Raw genomic sequence first — 13,989 nt, 5'->3', positions numbered from 1 at the left:
CCAACTTCGAGTAGCTGCGTACCAGCAAAAAGTCGCCCGGTATTTTAATTCAAAAGTGAAAGAAAGAAAGTTCAACGTCAGAGACCTAGTACTTCACGAGTTTTCTTAAGCACCCGCGACCCAGCTGCTGGAGTACTCGGACCAAACTGGGAAGGACCTTACCAGATTGAAGAAGTCCTTCATCCAGGCACTTACAAGCTTGCACGCTTAAACAGAGATCTCGTTCCACGCTATTGGAATGAAGAACACCTGCGCAAGTATTACCAATAAACAGTCCTTTTTAAAGGACTGGCTTGTATTAATTTTTACTTTTTACAAGTTTTGGAAAAGGGTTAGCTTATAAGTGTAAGATCTTTTTAAGATCACTCGTAAAGACATGTTTAGTCCATTTTAATACGAGAATTATAAGGGACTGTGCGCAGCCAGTCATTCTTGCCAACCTTTGTAAATTCTTTTTACAAGTATTTGTTCATTACGTGTATTGTTTTGCTGTATTATAAGTGTTGCATTTCTTACCGAGCAATAATGTTCGTACAGGTCGTGGTCAAGGCAAGTGACCAAGGACCTAAAGCTCCTTAGTCACTTGGGGGGCATATAAGGTACGTCGATAGCAAAGCATACCAAGAGGTATGTAAACACATGAACAAAATGAGTGAAAGCATACTACGGTACTTAGAGTATTTTATATTTTGTTAAATCAGGCCAAAGTACTATGCTAAGTTCGGTCATGCGAACAGATGTTATAATAAGCATAAATATTATAATATCAAAAGGAATTCTTTTACACCGCAAACAGTACTGCTTGGATGTAATTGTTTAAAGTAAAAGAAAAATATGTTGCCCATGTAGCAAAATTAAAAATAAAATCCAGTCTTTACATCACGACCCATGGGTCGTGTAATTAAAGAAAAATAAAAGAATAAATTTTTTTAAGGAGCATTAGGAGCAGGAGGATCTTGGCCAGCAATCTGGTCGACTACATCCCCGGTGGCTTCTCCTCCCTCCGCTTCTGCAACTGGCTGAATGCTTGGGGAAGCAGGAACTCTAGCTCTCTCTTCGACGGCCAACTGAGCAGTACAGCGGGCTAACTCGGCATTCCTGGCGTCATCTGGGAGGTAGCTGAAGTTGGCACCTTGGTTGTGTTTCCAAAAATCGTAGAAACGCCAAAGTGTCACGTTCTTATACCTCTCCAGGTCCCTGGCATTAGTTAGCTTAAGCTGTTCCCCCTGGCTTTTGAGGAAGGCATTGGTCGCATCCTTAGCGAGATGCTCCTCCCTAAGTTTCTTGACTTCACGCCAGTGGATTCGGCTGGACTCCAGGTATTCATCCCACTGCTTCCTCAGAGTTTCTTGAGAAGCTTGCTTCTCTGCCAGTTCTGCCACCGCAGCATCCCTCTACTGGGTGACCACCTAAAACTCCCCAGCATGCCTAGCCTTCGTGGCCTTAAGCTCCTCAACAACCTTCGCCCAGGACTGTTCGATGCTAACAATGGTGCGAGTGCGAGCAGCGGTCATTGTCAGCATGGCCTGCAGTCAAAGAATAAAAGTTAGGCTATATTACAAGAAGGAAAGATAAAGGCCAAGAGAAAGAGTACTTACACTAGCCACTTCATTAAGGGCCCTGTTAAGGATCTGATCGACTCCCATGCTCTCAGCTTCAGCCATTGCTTCCCTGCAACGGTCATGCTTCAGGATGTGAGCAAGGTGATCTTTAGCTGATCGCAAGGAACAGCTCGAGAGTCTGGCCCCGGGAAGTTCCTCTTGCGGGGCATGTTCTTTTTGAGCCGCAGGCGAAGGGTTGGCAACAGGGGTAGTCTCCTTCTCAGCATAAACAAGAGGTTGGGCAGAAGGTTGGCCAGTGGGCCAATCATTGGAAGGATCAGCTGTTCGACCCTTCTTGGCCGAGGGTGCTTGGCTTGATTCGCCATCGTGTCTCCTAGCCGATTTCCTCCATCGGACCAGGGGGACCTCCTCTTCCTCTTGAGTCTAGTACAGATCAAAAACATTGGGGGAATCCATCTCTGCAGGAAAAGAAAAGCATGGAGACAGTAAGACAAAAATAGATGAAAAATCATGGCAAATAAAAAAAGAGGTCACAAAGTTTAATACCCGAGCTACAACTACTTGTCACTACACTACTGAATCTATTAGTCATACACTCACTCTCTGGCACGAATAAGTCTGGCCCTAGATTTGGAGTATACGTAAAATTGTCGTCCCCGTCAAACAAGTGACAGGGAATTGGCAAGCTATTTAAAAGCAGAATAACAGTACTGTTTTCGTTTGAAGACTCATCCAAGTCTATGACGGGCTCTGTTGCCTTTTATTTCCCCTTCCCTTGGGGCGCAGAAGGCCTCTCTGTTGAAGGGTCGCTAGTGGGTTCCCTAATCGTAACCCCCATTGGCCTCCTTCAGGGAGGAGACGCTAAGGGTTGCAGCTCGGGATCCCGCTCGGCAGTGGCGTCTGCCACCACGGGTCCCCTCGTTTCATGACGAGGAGCCAGGAGGCCAAATAGCCTCAGGTTTTCATCAGTGATCAAGGACTTAACGCTTTTTTCAGCGTCTGCCATCCTGGCCAGTGCGTTGGACCTCAACACCATGCCTGGTATTGGGTTCGGGCGTAACCATGGTCCTGAAAAGCACAATATACTTTAGAGAAGTGCAGAAGAACTAGCGAAGGAAAAGTAGCGACCAGTGAAAAGGGACATTTAACTCATCGAGCGAAGGCCAGGTTGTTCGAAGTCATGTCTGGTGTGAGGAAATACTCTTGATTGTACTTCCCCACGTTGGAAATATGAGTAGTGTCACTCAGGAACGTTCGGTTTGTTTCCTGGTGACAAAGATGAAAAAAGTCCGTCCCGTATTGTTGAGGGTTGGACTTAAGGTCAAAGAGGAAGTTGACCTCGTGAGGAGTGGGTTCTGGCCATTCTTTGAGTTTGTAAAGGATATAGAGTGCGGCCAGCATTCTATATCCATTTGGGGTAATTTGAAAGGGGGCAACACCGAAGTAGTTGGCCACCCCCTAATAAAATGGATGTAGAGGAAGGATAGCTCCCGCCTCTATGTGATACATTGACCAAGCGCTATAGATGCTCCCAGGCAGGTTAGCTCTTTGGTCGGCAGCCGGGATTTTGAGATTAACTCCGGTAAGAGGATACTTCCTAAGGTAATTGGTAAGCATCCAGGGAGTCACCTGGCTGGTGGGAGAAAGATACCACTCGACATCAGGAAGGTTTTGATGCCGAGGGCGAGCCCTAACTTGAATGCGAGGGTCTGGGGCAACGTTTTATCGACCACTGGTCGAGGGAACCCTAGCCTGCGAATCAGGCTGGGCAGGTGGATTTGCATTGTTTTCGGGGTTTGGTTTTTTCTTGCCTGGAGATTTAGAGCGGGCCATTTGAGGTGGTGATGGTTGAGGTCTAGAAGAAGTTCTTGAAAACGGAATCTCGTTAACACGCTGGGCCGGCTGTTCTTCGCCTTCAAGCAGTTGTGCAAGAAGATCGTCGTCGATTGGCCGCTCACCTCCCCACAAATCTGGCATTAAAATTTGCGAACAGAAGAATGAGGAGGTGAGGATGAAGAATCTAGAAAGTTTTTTAGAATAACGCTGGTCGAGTATAAAAGTCAAACTTTTATACAAGAGCATTCTAACAAAAAACTATTTTTTTTTCACACGAACAGTTTGAAAAATAGATAAAAAAGTGAAAGCAAAAAGCTTTTTTAAAAAAATCTTTTTCAACTCCTTTTAGGGCGGGAAAAACTTAGTTTTTCAACTGGCATAAAAATCGAATTTTTACTTCGGTTTTGCGTCCTAAAGTTGTGATCTCAATTATCAAACTAACTCGTAACTCCTTAATGGCAAAGAAATATCATCCTATACAGCATCACCCATTAAACCCCCTACTGTCATGCATCTCAACCCTGGAACATAAGAGCTTAACAGTCAATTCACAGAGGCATGCACGACAAAAATAGAGAGCATAAAAGTTCTGAGACTTACCAGAGAAAAGATCGTGGAGACTTAAGAGAGTTTCAAGCGTCGACAAACTGACGGGCTGGATCTTGAAACACTGGAAGATGGTCTCCAGAAGAGAATGGAAGTTCTGAGTTTAGGGTTTCTTGAAGGAGGAATAACTTGCGTAAAAAGGAAAAGAAGACTCTGGGAAGGCTATATATATTTTGTCTGTGGCATGAAAGAGGAAGTAATCATCAGTTTCCTCTTTTTCGAAGCATGGGGAAGGGTGATGACCGTCGAAAGGTTACTTGGGAACCGAAAAGCCGTGATTAGACAAGGGTAGGTTACTTTTCCCAAGGTTGCATGAACTACTCTGACAGATCTGGTGGGGTAATCGAAGGGTCGTTTCCTTAAAGTTTATTTATTGTTGGTCGTAATAAATAAACTTGGGGGGCAAATGTTATCCAAAAAACAGGCACGGATGACGTGGCAGGTGATTTCTAAACATGTGGCTGACACCTGGCAGAGTTCTGTTAGAGTATCGATCAGTAAGATATTGCAAGCATGACGATTGAAGTTTTTCTTACGACCAGCCTGGTCGTACACTCCGCATATTTCAAGATGATTTTATAAAGATCATAGTCAATCCCGAGATTGTCTCCAATAATTCCTGATGATCCGATTAATTAGGAGAGAATATCTGTAACAAATTAATGTAATCCTCCTTGAGCCTATAAATAGAGAAAGATAGTTCAAGGAGGGGACTTTTCGCTTTTTGATTACTTGAGAGTATAGATTTACGAGAGAATCAGAGCTAATACATTACGATATATTGTTTATTCTTCAGAGGTTGGTGAAACTCATAAAACCCTAGTTCTTTGATCACTACTCTGAGATCTCATATCAATAATAGCTCAAGTGGACGTAGGTTATTACCAGTTTCTAGGGCTGAACCACTATAAATTCTTGTGTGATTTACTGTTTTTGTCATTATATTCATTCCAACATATCTGTCCATATCAAGCATTTTGACTCCGTGTCAGTTGACCAAAATCAGGGTCAACACAACCATTAGGCTAATATTATATATTATTTTATTGATTTTTTTAATAAAATAAATGATCTAACTGAGCCTATAAAAGAAATGCCAAGTGAGAGTTGAAATTAGATTTTAGAAAAACTATCTGACAAAAGATCAGAAGATCTATTCTTGCTGCTCTAGGTTTTAGATTATCTCTACAACATAAGTCATTTTCTAAGCCTCAATATTCTATTCTATTCTTATTCTCTTTGTATCTATCTCATGTGTTGAGAATAGCCCACTCTAGTCTAGGTGATTCTAAGGATACTTTGGAAGACTGAAGAAAATTGAAGATCGGTTCAGTTTCTTGGTGATACCATGCGACAGAAAGGATTCAAGGGTTAGAGAAACTGAAGGATTCTACTGCATATAATGTAAGTTTTCTAATCATTATCTTTGTTTAAATTCAATTATAGAAACATGTTCCAAGTTTTCTTATATTAATGTGTTTAATATATAATTTACATAAAAATAATTAAGATCATGTATAAGTTTTCCCACCATTAACTTGTTGTCATCGCATGACATTTTCTTAAAGAACTCAACCTATCTAGATTCAATTATTACATTAGACTCCAAGTCTAATAATCTATTAGCTTTTCTATTTTGGACATAGCCCACAAATGCACATCTTATAGCTCTTGGACCTAACTTGGTCCTTTTAGGATCAGAGCCCTTGCAATAAGCAAGATACCCCCACACTTTAAGATAACCAATGTTTGGTTTCTTTTCTTTCCATAACTCATATAGAGATATATTATTTTTCTTCATGGGAATACGATTAAAAAATATGACAAACAGATAGCAAGGCTTCACCCCACAAACTAAAACTCAATTTAGAATGTAATAGCATAGCATTAAACATCTCAATAAATGTTCTATTCTTTCTTTTTGCTATACCATTTTGTTGTGGAGTATAAGGGATTGTATGAACTATTCCATGTTCTTCACAAAATAAGTTAAATTCATTTGAAAATTATTCATCACTCCTATCACTTCTAAGTATTTTAATTTTCCTTTCAAGTTGATTTTCAACTTTCGCTTTATACACTTTAAACACATCAAATGCTTCATCTTTATTTTTAAGAAAATATACATATGTGAACCTAAAGCAATCATCAATGAAAATAATAAAATATCTACTTCCTCCTCTAATCAACATTCCATTAAGTTCACACAAATCACTATGTATCCAATCTAACAACTTAGAGTTTCTTTCAACACTAGGAAAACGTTTCTTTACCATTTTAGATTTAACACATAATTCACATTTTTCATGCTCAACACTATCACAATCAATTAATCCACATTTGACAGCCCTTTCAATTGTGCTAAATCCTATATGTGCAAGTCTAACATGCCACAAAGTAATAGAATTTGAGTCAAGCATATAACAACAAGAAGAAACTTTATTGTTCACATGGTCAATAGAAGCAAAGTTTAAACATGTCATCACAAGCATATCTCTTTCCAACAAAAACATTGTCTTTTGATAAAATGAGCTTACCAGAATCTATCACAACCTTGATTCCCGGTTTGCTAAGAAAATTGCCACTCACAAGGTTTCCACTCATTTTCAGTACATACAAAACATTAGTGAGTAGAACCTTCTTGCCGGATGTGAAGAACAAGTCAATATTTTCCTTTCTTCAACCTTGGACCTTTTCTCATTGTCCATTTGGATTTCATGTCCTTCCTTTGAAGATTCAAACGTCTTGAATAGAGATCTATCATAGGTTACATGAATGGTAGCACAAGTATCATACCACCACCCACTCACCTTTCCATGAATGGCATTGACCTCACTTAGTATAGCCACTAGCTCCTCTTGAGCCGAGTTGACCTTTGCTTCATTGTTATGGCTCCTTTTGATCCTACAATCTCTAACAAAGTGGCCATTCTTGCCACACACAAAGCAAGGTCCCTTGGAACTCTTGAATTGACCCTCATTCTTCTTGGGCCCCAAGGGTTTTTGGCCTTTGCCCTTGTTCGTGTCATTTCCTTTGCCCTTGTTAGGTTGATTTGCCACTACATTGACCTTAGAAGTCTCCCCTTTGGACTTCTCATCATTCAAATCTCTAAATCGAGATTCCTCCTCAATTCTCAAGTGCTTGAGAATTTCCTCCAAAGAAATCTCTTCATTTCTATGGAGCATCTTTTTCCTATAGCCTCTCCATGAAGGAGGTAACATGACTATAACAGCACCAATAAGAAATTATTCCGGCAATACAATTTTAAGAGTAGACAATTTATGTACAATAATTTGCAGCTCATGAATTTGAGGGAGAAGGGGTTTATCATCATAAAATTTAAATTCCATATATTGATTAATAAAGAATTTCTTTGTACCTTCCTCTTCCACTTTGTACTTGTTTTCCAAAGCCTCTCAAATCTCACTGGCGGTCTTGGTGTTGTTATAGAGATCGTATAGCCTATCCAAGAGGGGATTGAGGATGTGACCCCAGCATATCAACTCATCTTCTTCGCTCTTCTTCCTTTCTTTCACAACTTATTGAGTATCATCTTCCTTGGGCTCTTCCAAGTCCTTTAGATCTTTATCCAAGACATAGGAAATCTTCAAAGTAGTAAGCAAGAACCTAATCTTGTCTTACCAACGCACAAAATTAGTCTCATCAAGTCTATCAAATCTAACAAAGTCTTGTGTCATGAATCTCAAAGTCGAAAGAGAGTTAGATTCTCCCATGATATGCTATCTTAGATTATAGAGTATTAGAATGTTAGGGGAGAGTGAAATAACACCATTACAAAAAATAGAATCTACACGAAATTTGGATTGACAGAGACTTAAAAAAGAATGAGAAAGAATTTGCAAACCTAGGATCAATGGAGTTCTTCAATATTTGATGAAGCTTCAAAACCCTAAGCAAGACTACCACTTTCTTTGAGCAAATCCTTCAAGCAAATCAAACCACAAAACCAAGGCTTATACACATTGAGAAACGCTATCTTAATAGTCTATTTCTCAATCACCATTGATGCTTGAGGCCTTCTCTTGAGGATTGAGATTGAGCAAGCCTTCAACTCTCTAAGTCAAGCACTTTCTTGGAGAGTTTTTGGAAAAAACTAGAGATTCTTGGAGCTAGAGATAGAATGAGGGTAGAGATATATTAGAGAGGGGAATCAAGTCTCCCAAATCACTGATTTTGACCCATACATAGAGTAGGCACCATTATTAGATCTAACCAATAGATTAGACTTACAAAACACTCCTGGGTATCGCCATATCGTCACCCGCTCCGACTTTGGACACTTCGAAAGGTCCAAAAAATGCTTCAAATGACACCAAATTTGTTGGGAACCATTAAATACTTTTATGTATCACTTTGGTTGTTACTACAGCTGAGAAATTCCCCTCTCAAGTCTCTCAGCCTCCCCTCTTAATATCTCCTTTGCATCGCCTCAACCTCCTTCCTGATTTCTCATCACCCCCACTTTTAATTTTTCCTCTGCAACGCCTCAGCTTCCCTCCCTCTCAATCCTTCCTGCGGTGCACCAACGAGCAAGACAAGGACAACGATGGAGCACGACGAGGATGGCGATGTGATCTAAGTCTTTCCCTCCAACTCGTTTCTCCGTCAAGGTTGCGATGGGCACAACGAAGATGCCATGTAGTCTAGCTAACTCTCTCAGTCTTTCTCTCTTGAAGGCAGCGATGGGGCACAGCTTTGGATGGTGGGGTCGAATGGTGTTGCTGACTTTGGGTGGCTCGCGGCATCTTCGACTTTGCAGCAACATTGTTTAAGTATTTTTTTCTTCTATTTTGTTGTCTATTAATTGATTCTCATTTGCTTTTTTTTTTTTTAATTTTTGGGGGTGATTCTCATCTATTTGGTTAGTGGGAAAACAGAGAGAAATGAGAAATAAGACATGTTTAAAGTGGGTTACTTTTATGTTTGTACTTGTATTTCTATGTAATCTTTTTATGATGAGTAGACGTTAAATCTGCATTCATTTGAACATTGAATCTTGTGTTTTATTAGATTATTTTCTTGAAAAGTTAAGAGATTTTAGGATTTGTTGATGTTTGTATATAAGCCTGAACAAAAAAAAAAAATCATATTGTTTAATTAATGAAGTTTGTCAATTGCCAAGCTAATTTTTTGGCAACTCAGCTTTTTAGATGAACCTACAGGCACGATGAGATGAGTTATATGCAATTTTTTATGTGTATTGTTTATTAATTTGTTGGTAAAGAACGTCTGGATTTCCGATTATATATACAACTTTTTGTAAAAAAAAATTCAAAACAACCGAAGTTAAATATATATCTATACTTTGGTGATAGCATAGTAACCGAAGTGGAAATGATGGTAAATGGGAACATTCACTATTAAGATAGACTTTCTACTTGGTTGTATACATAAAAACAGAAGTGAGAAAGGGAACACTTCTGTATATCGCAACCGAGGTGGTTGCACCTTAAAAACCAAGTAGTACAGTGAAAGCTTCGGATCTATGTCCAAGGCGCTCATACCATATTAGTTGTAAGAAAACAGAGAGAAAAGGAAATGAAGAATTCTCTAATTGAACGCAAAAACGTTACAGAACAAGTGTACTAATCAGCTACTGAAATGAAAGAATTAGCTATTAATCAGCTAACAACTTCTCAGCTGTACTAACAACCAAAACTAACTCAAAACTAATTACACAGCTACTTCTAACAAACATCCCATCTGTTGAAAGATTGTGATGGTGATGACGAATCAACCTCATTACTATTTAAGCAGGTTCACATTCAAAGCAGTCAATATTGCTAGATTAGTGACCAACGTTAACACAAGGCACAATATCATTAGTCCTTTTCTTCACTCTGCTGAGCATTGTGGGAACTACTGATCATCATCTCATGATGATGGCGATCATTTGTTGATCGTTTGCATAAAATCTCTCGACCTTTTTCTCCTGGACGAAGATTCTCCATTGAAATTGGGTTATCAAGATACGATTTAAGAGATGGAGTAGAGCCGTTAGCATGGTGATTCATGGTCGTATCTGAATGAGATTGATTTTGTTGTGTTTGAAGACCCTGTATTTCTTCCACCATTGGCTTCCATAGCCTTACCCTTGAGTTTATAAACCAATTTGAAACCTGCCCAAATCAAATTTGATGAGTTACACTCAAATGAATAAATGACTATATTAATGAATGATAATTTGATTAAAGGAAAAGGCTTCACTTGAGTTCTTGATAGCCCTGTTTGTTGAGTCAGCATTTGCTTTTCCGAATCAGTAGGATACCTAAATACGATCACAAACAATATGAACTTTTTTTAATCACGAAACGATATATATTTCTAACAAAAAAAATAACGAGATAAACTGAATCGTACGGATGAAGGAAGTGCTCAAAGAGCCATTTTCTGAGTACGGCCACTGCGTGTTCAGGGAGTCCTCTTTGGGATCGCCAAGCAGAACGGGGAAAATTGGTCAAGTTGTGAATTGGGTTATGACCCAGGCCTGTTTTAGATGCCCAAACTAATTTCAAAATATGATCGTCTTTAACAGCAGTATTGGAATAATCAAAACCAGTAGTAGCAGAATTACTATTAGTTCTACAACTGTTGTTCTTGGCAGAGAAGTTAAGTTGGTCCAAAATGGCGATTTTTAAAGAACCAAAGTGGTTTAAAATGGCTCTGATAGCAGAAGAGACGAACAGTGCTGCGTTTCCAAGGCCAGCCACCGTTTCAAATGATGTAACCACTGATTGTATCTGTTGGCAGTATAGCTTACATCTCTTGTAAATCTACAAACAATAATATTTATCATCTTAGTAGATTTCATTTTAATCACATACATAAATCATTATTATTTATTGATATATTCATTTACTATAACTCAAGTTTATCACATGATCTATTTTAAATGAAAATTTCCCATTTTTTAAAAAATGATAAGAAAATCTTTATAGCGTCCCATCAGAAATGTAAATTGCAATAAATTACACATAATCATTAGGAACCTATAGCTAGTGGTAGTGGACAAGACAGCGTCTCACATTTCCATAACCTTCTTTAACAAGTAATGCAGTTCATCTCTTCTTCAAGCAAAACAATAATAATGATGCTATTTCATCTTAGTAACACAATTAATGCATGAATTTTTTTTTTTTAAAATATGTATAAAAGTAAAAAAAAAAAAAAAAAGTAGAACTGAGAAATTTAACATTGACAAGACAAGACACCTTTTTCATTTTTTTTTCTGTCGTAGTCTACTGCCTCAGATCAAATCAAACAATCTATACCCGAGATATTGATTCCAAACTGACACTAACCATCAAATCATCATTATTTTTGTTCAATAAAAACAAATGACCATCCTCTTGCCTATACCTAACTAGGAAAATAAATATATAAATAAAATGTTGATATTAAAACAAAAAGATAAGCTCATGTGGAGATATCCAGGTTTAGGATTAGGAATGAAGCTGGGATAATTCAGAATCAGGTATCTCATACAAAATTTCCCTCAATATAAAGTCTCCTCATGATGCTTACAATTAACTTAAATTATATATTTTAACTATATTTTAATCAAATTGAGATATTAAAAAAAGATTTATCAAACTTATACTCATCATGCGAGAGTTTGGTGACAATAAGAATTAAATCAAACTAGGATATATTTAACACAAAACTTTGTGATTATTTTTTTAATTATGTGGTAATTAAGGAAAATGTGGTCTCTGAGAAGTGAAAACAAGCTTAATTTAAAATTAAAAAAAAACGTAATTTTTTGAAATAATGTGCACGTAATATGGATAGTTAGCTAGGTAGCTCTCTATGAAATAAAACTTAATGTATGCATATATGGTACCTCCTCCAGCATGAAAATCAGGCTCGAATTCTTAAACTGATACGCAGACCGATCTTTGCAACCCACCTCATCGACCGTTGGAATACCCCAAACCCGACGATCCAACCCACAAAACTCCTCCAGGAGCTGCTGCGCAGGCTTCAGAAAACTCGAACGCCTCAGAATAGAAGCGTAACCAGTGAAGGGACCCAACGGAACAGAGCTTCTTAAACTAGGGTCCGGCAACGATAAATGATCCACTGGCCGTAACGAAACGACACCGTTTCGCATGTCGTCAGAGAAAAGTCGATAGAGGGGTCCTGGTGGGTGTGATGATGAGTTGATGGCTGCATGGCGAGAAGATGGTGATAACATTTGGTCATGGTGAAAATTTAAAGCGGCATCGTTTGGGCCAATGGATAGGGGTGAGGGTCGTTGTGTGAGAGGAGATGGAGTAGTAGTACTACGTGTTTGGAAGAGTAGTGCTGCAGATTGGAGTTTATTTTCTGTTTTGACTTTTTGGGGGACATGGAAAAGTTCTAAGCCCTCCGCCATGGACAGCTTTGAGCGAGCGAGGTAGCTAGAGAAGGATTGGATTTAAGTAAAGGAGAGAAACTAAGAGACAGTAGATAGAGAGAGAGAAAGGCAGAGAGATGTGGCAGGATCTCGGAGTTTAAGCTTAATTACCTAACAAAGAAACACTCGTACACTACTGTTCGTACATCGGGACACTCATACACTGTATTTAGAAGCAACAAAATATTATTCCATGTGTTCCACGTCAAATCTAATTATAAGTTATTATTATTTTTTAAGTTGTAACTATATTATTTTTTATTTTTACTAAAATTTTATTTATTTTAAATTATTAAAAGGTTTCTCATTTGGGGACAATCGCAGCCGTCCATTCCATTTTTTTAACAATTATGATTTTTACCCGTTCAAACTAATTTTTTTAATAAAAAAGTAGTAGTAATACCAAATTGTGCTTTTGGAATTTTTTTCATTATTAAAAATTTATCCAAATTATTACTATTACTAAATTAACATGTAATGTTTTCACACACCATGAGGTATTGTTATTGTAAAATTGTGACACTGATTAATTATTGCTTTATAGAATTGTGTCCCTCCAATTATTATTTAGTAAATAGGTCTTTGAATGTGATCATGATCTTAGGGATAAAGAAACTATAAGTTTGTTTACATAATAGAAAGGATGACCTTAAAGATAGAAAATAACATTATAATTAAGTATATATGTTTTCTCGCTATCTCATTAATTGTAATTTCAGCTATAAATGTGAATGGTGAAATGAATATGATGTGAATTTAAGACTAGGTTCATAGTAAAAGGATGAGAGGAAATCATGGTGATTGATAATAGTAAATTAAGAGTTATTTGATTTAGGATGTGTGAATCAATTAGGGTTTAATTAGATAGTTTGATTGAAGCAAATTGAAGGATATGGTAAGTAGGATTTGATGGGTTTAAAGCCTATAAATAGAGGGTGAACTGAGGAGTAGACCAATACACATAGAGAGAGAGAAAGGCACGAAGAGAAGAGAAGAGAGAAAATGGTGGTGGTTCGAAATAAAAAAATGGAGAAGCTGCCAAAATTTGGTGGTAAGCTTTCATGATTAGTCTGTTCACAGTTTCCCCTCATTCTTATGATTATCCAAGATATATTCTCTTGGTGCTTTAGTGCTGTTGGAACAATACAACAAAAAGAAGTGGTTGAGGAGTTTGGCAATTACTAATCCAAAAGGTACGAAATTATTTTCTTTGAGGTTTATTTTGGTGGTAATATGCTGAAGTTCTTTACACTATTATGAATATGATGGTCATTATTAAAGGAATAGTTATTTTGGATCATTGTTTTGTATGGCTCATGCAAATACGTGTGAGGTTTAGAATTTTAGTAAATTATGTATTACGATTATTTCTTTTAAGCAAAAGATTTTAAGGTAATAGGCTTTTGACTTGGAGCAGTGTCGTTATTTTTTCTCAAAGATTCTTTCTTTCTCTCTCACACACACACACACACACAAACCAGGAAGTAGACCTGTTTGTGCTATATGAATGATTGTGAATTTTCATGTGTTTCAGGAACATGTACTTGGAAACATGAAAAAATTGGC

The 13,989-nt window shown here is 37.9% G+C and overlaps 1 protein-coding gene across 2 annotated transcripts; it reads right to left on the bottom strand.

The window, feature by feature from the left end:
• Positions 1 to 9,554: 9,554 nt before the first annotated feature.
• Positions 9,555 to 12,783, bottom strand: LOC133794037 (BEL1-like homeodomain protein 9). 2 transcript variants are annotated; one of them, XM_062231216.1, is made up of 5 exons: positions 11,869 to 12,783; positions 10,600 to 10,798; positions 10,386 to 10,512; positions 10,233 to 10,293; positions 9,555 to 10,144 (listed from the first exon to the last, which is right to left on the bottom strand). In XM_062231216.1, exons 1-5 carry the CDS (start codon positions 12,400 to 12,402, stop codon positions 9,848 to 9,850), a joined length of 1,218 nt encoding a protein of 405 aa, XP_062087200.1. In that variant the 5' UTR covers positions 12,403 to 12,783; the 3' UTR covers positions 9,555 to 9,847. The 2 variants fall into 2 exon arrangements, with proteins under 2 accessions (XP_062087200.1, XP_062087199.1); XM_062231215.1 differs by having other exon boundaries at positions 10,386 to 10,798; positions 11,869 to 12,777.
• Positions 12,784 to 13,989: the final 1,206 nt, after the last annotated feature.

The sequence above is a fragment of the Humulus lupulus genome, chromosome 8, assembly GCF_963169125.1.
Source record: "Humulus lupulus chromosome 8, drHumLupu1.1, whole genome shotgun sequence".
NCBI lineage: Eukaryota > Viridiplantae > Streptophyta > Magnoliopsida > Rosales > Cannabaceae > Humulus > Humulus lupulus.
The sequence above is the reverse complement of the archived record's forward strand: the minus strand, read 5'-3'. Positions and strand labels throughout refer to the sequence as shown.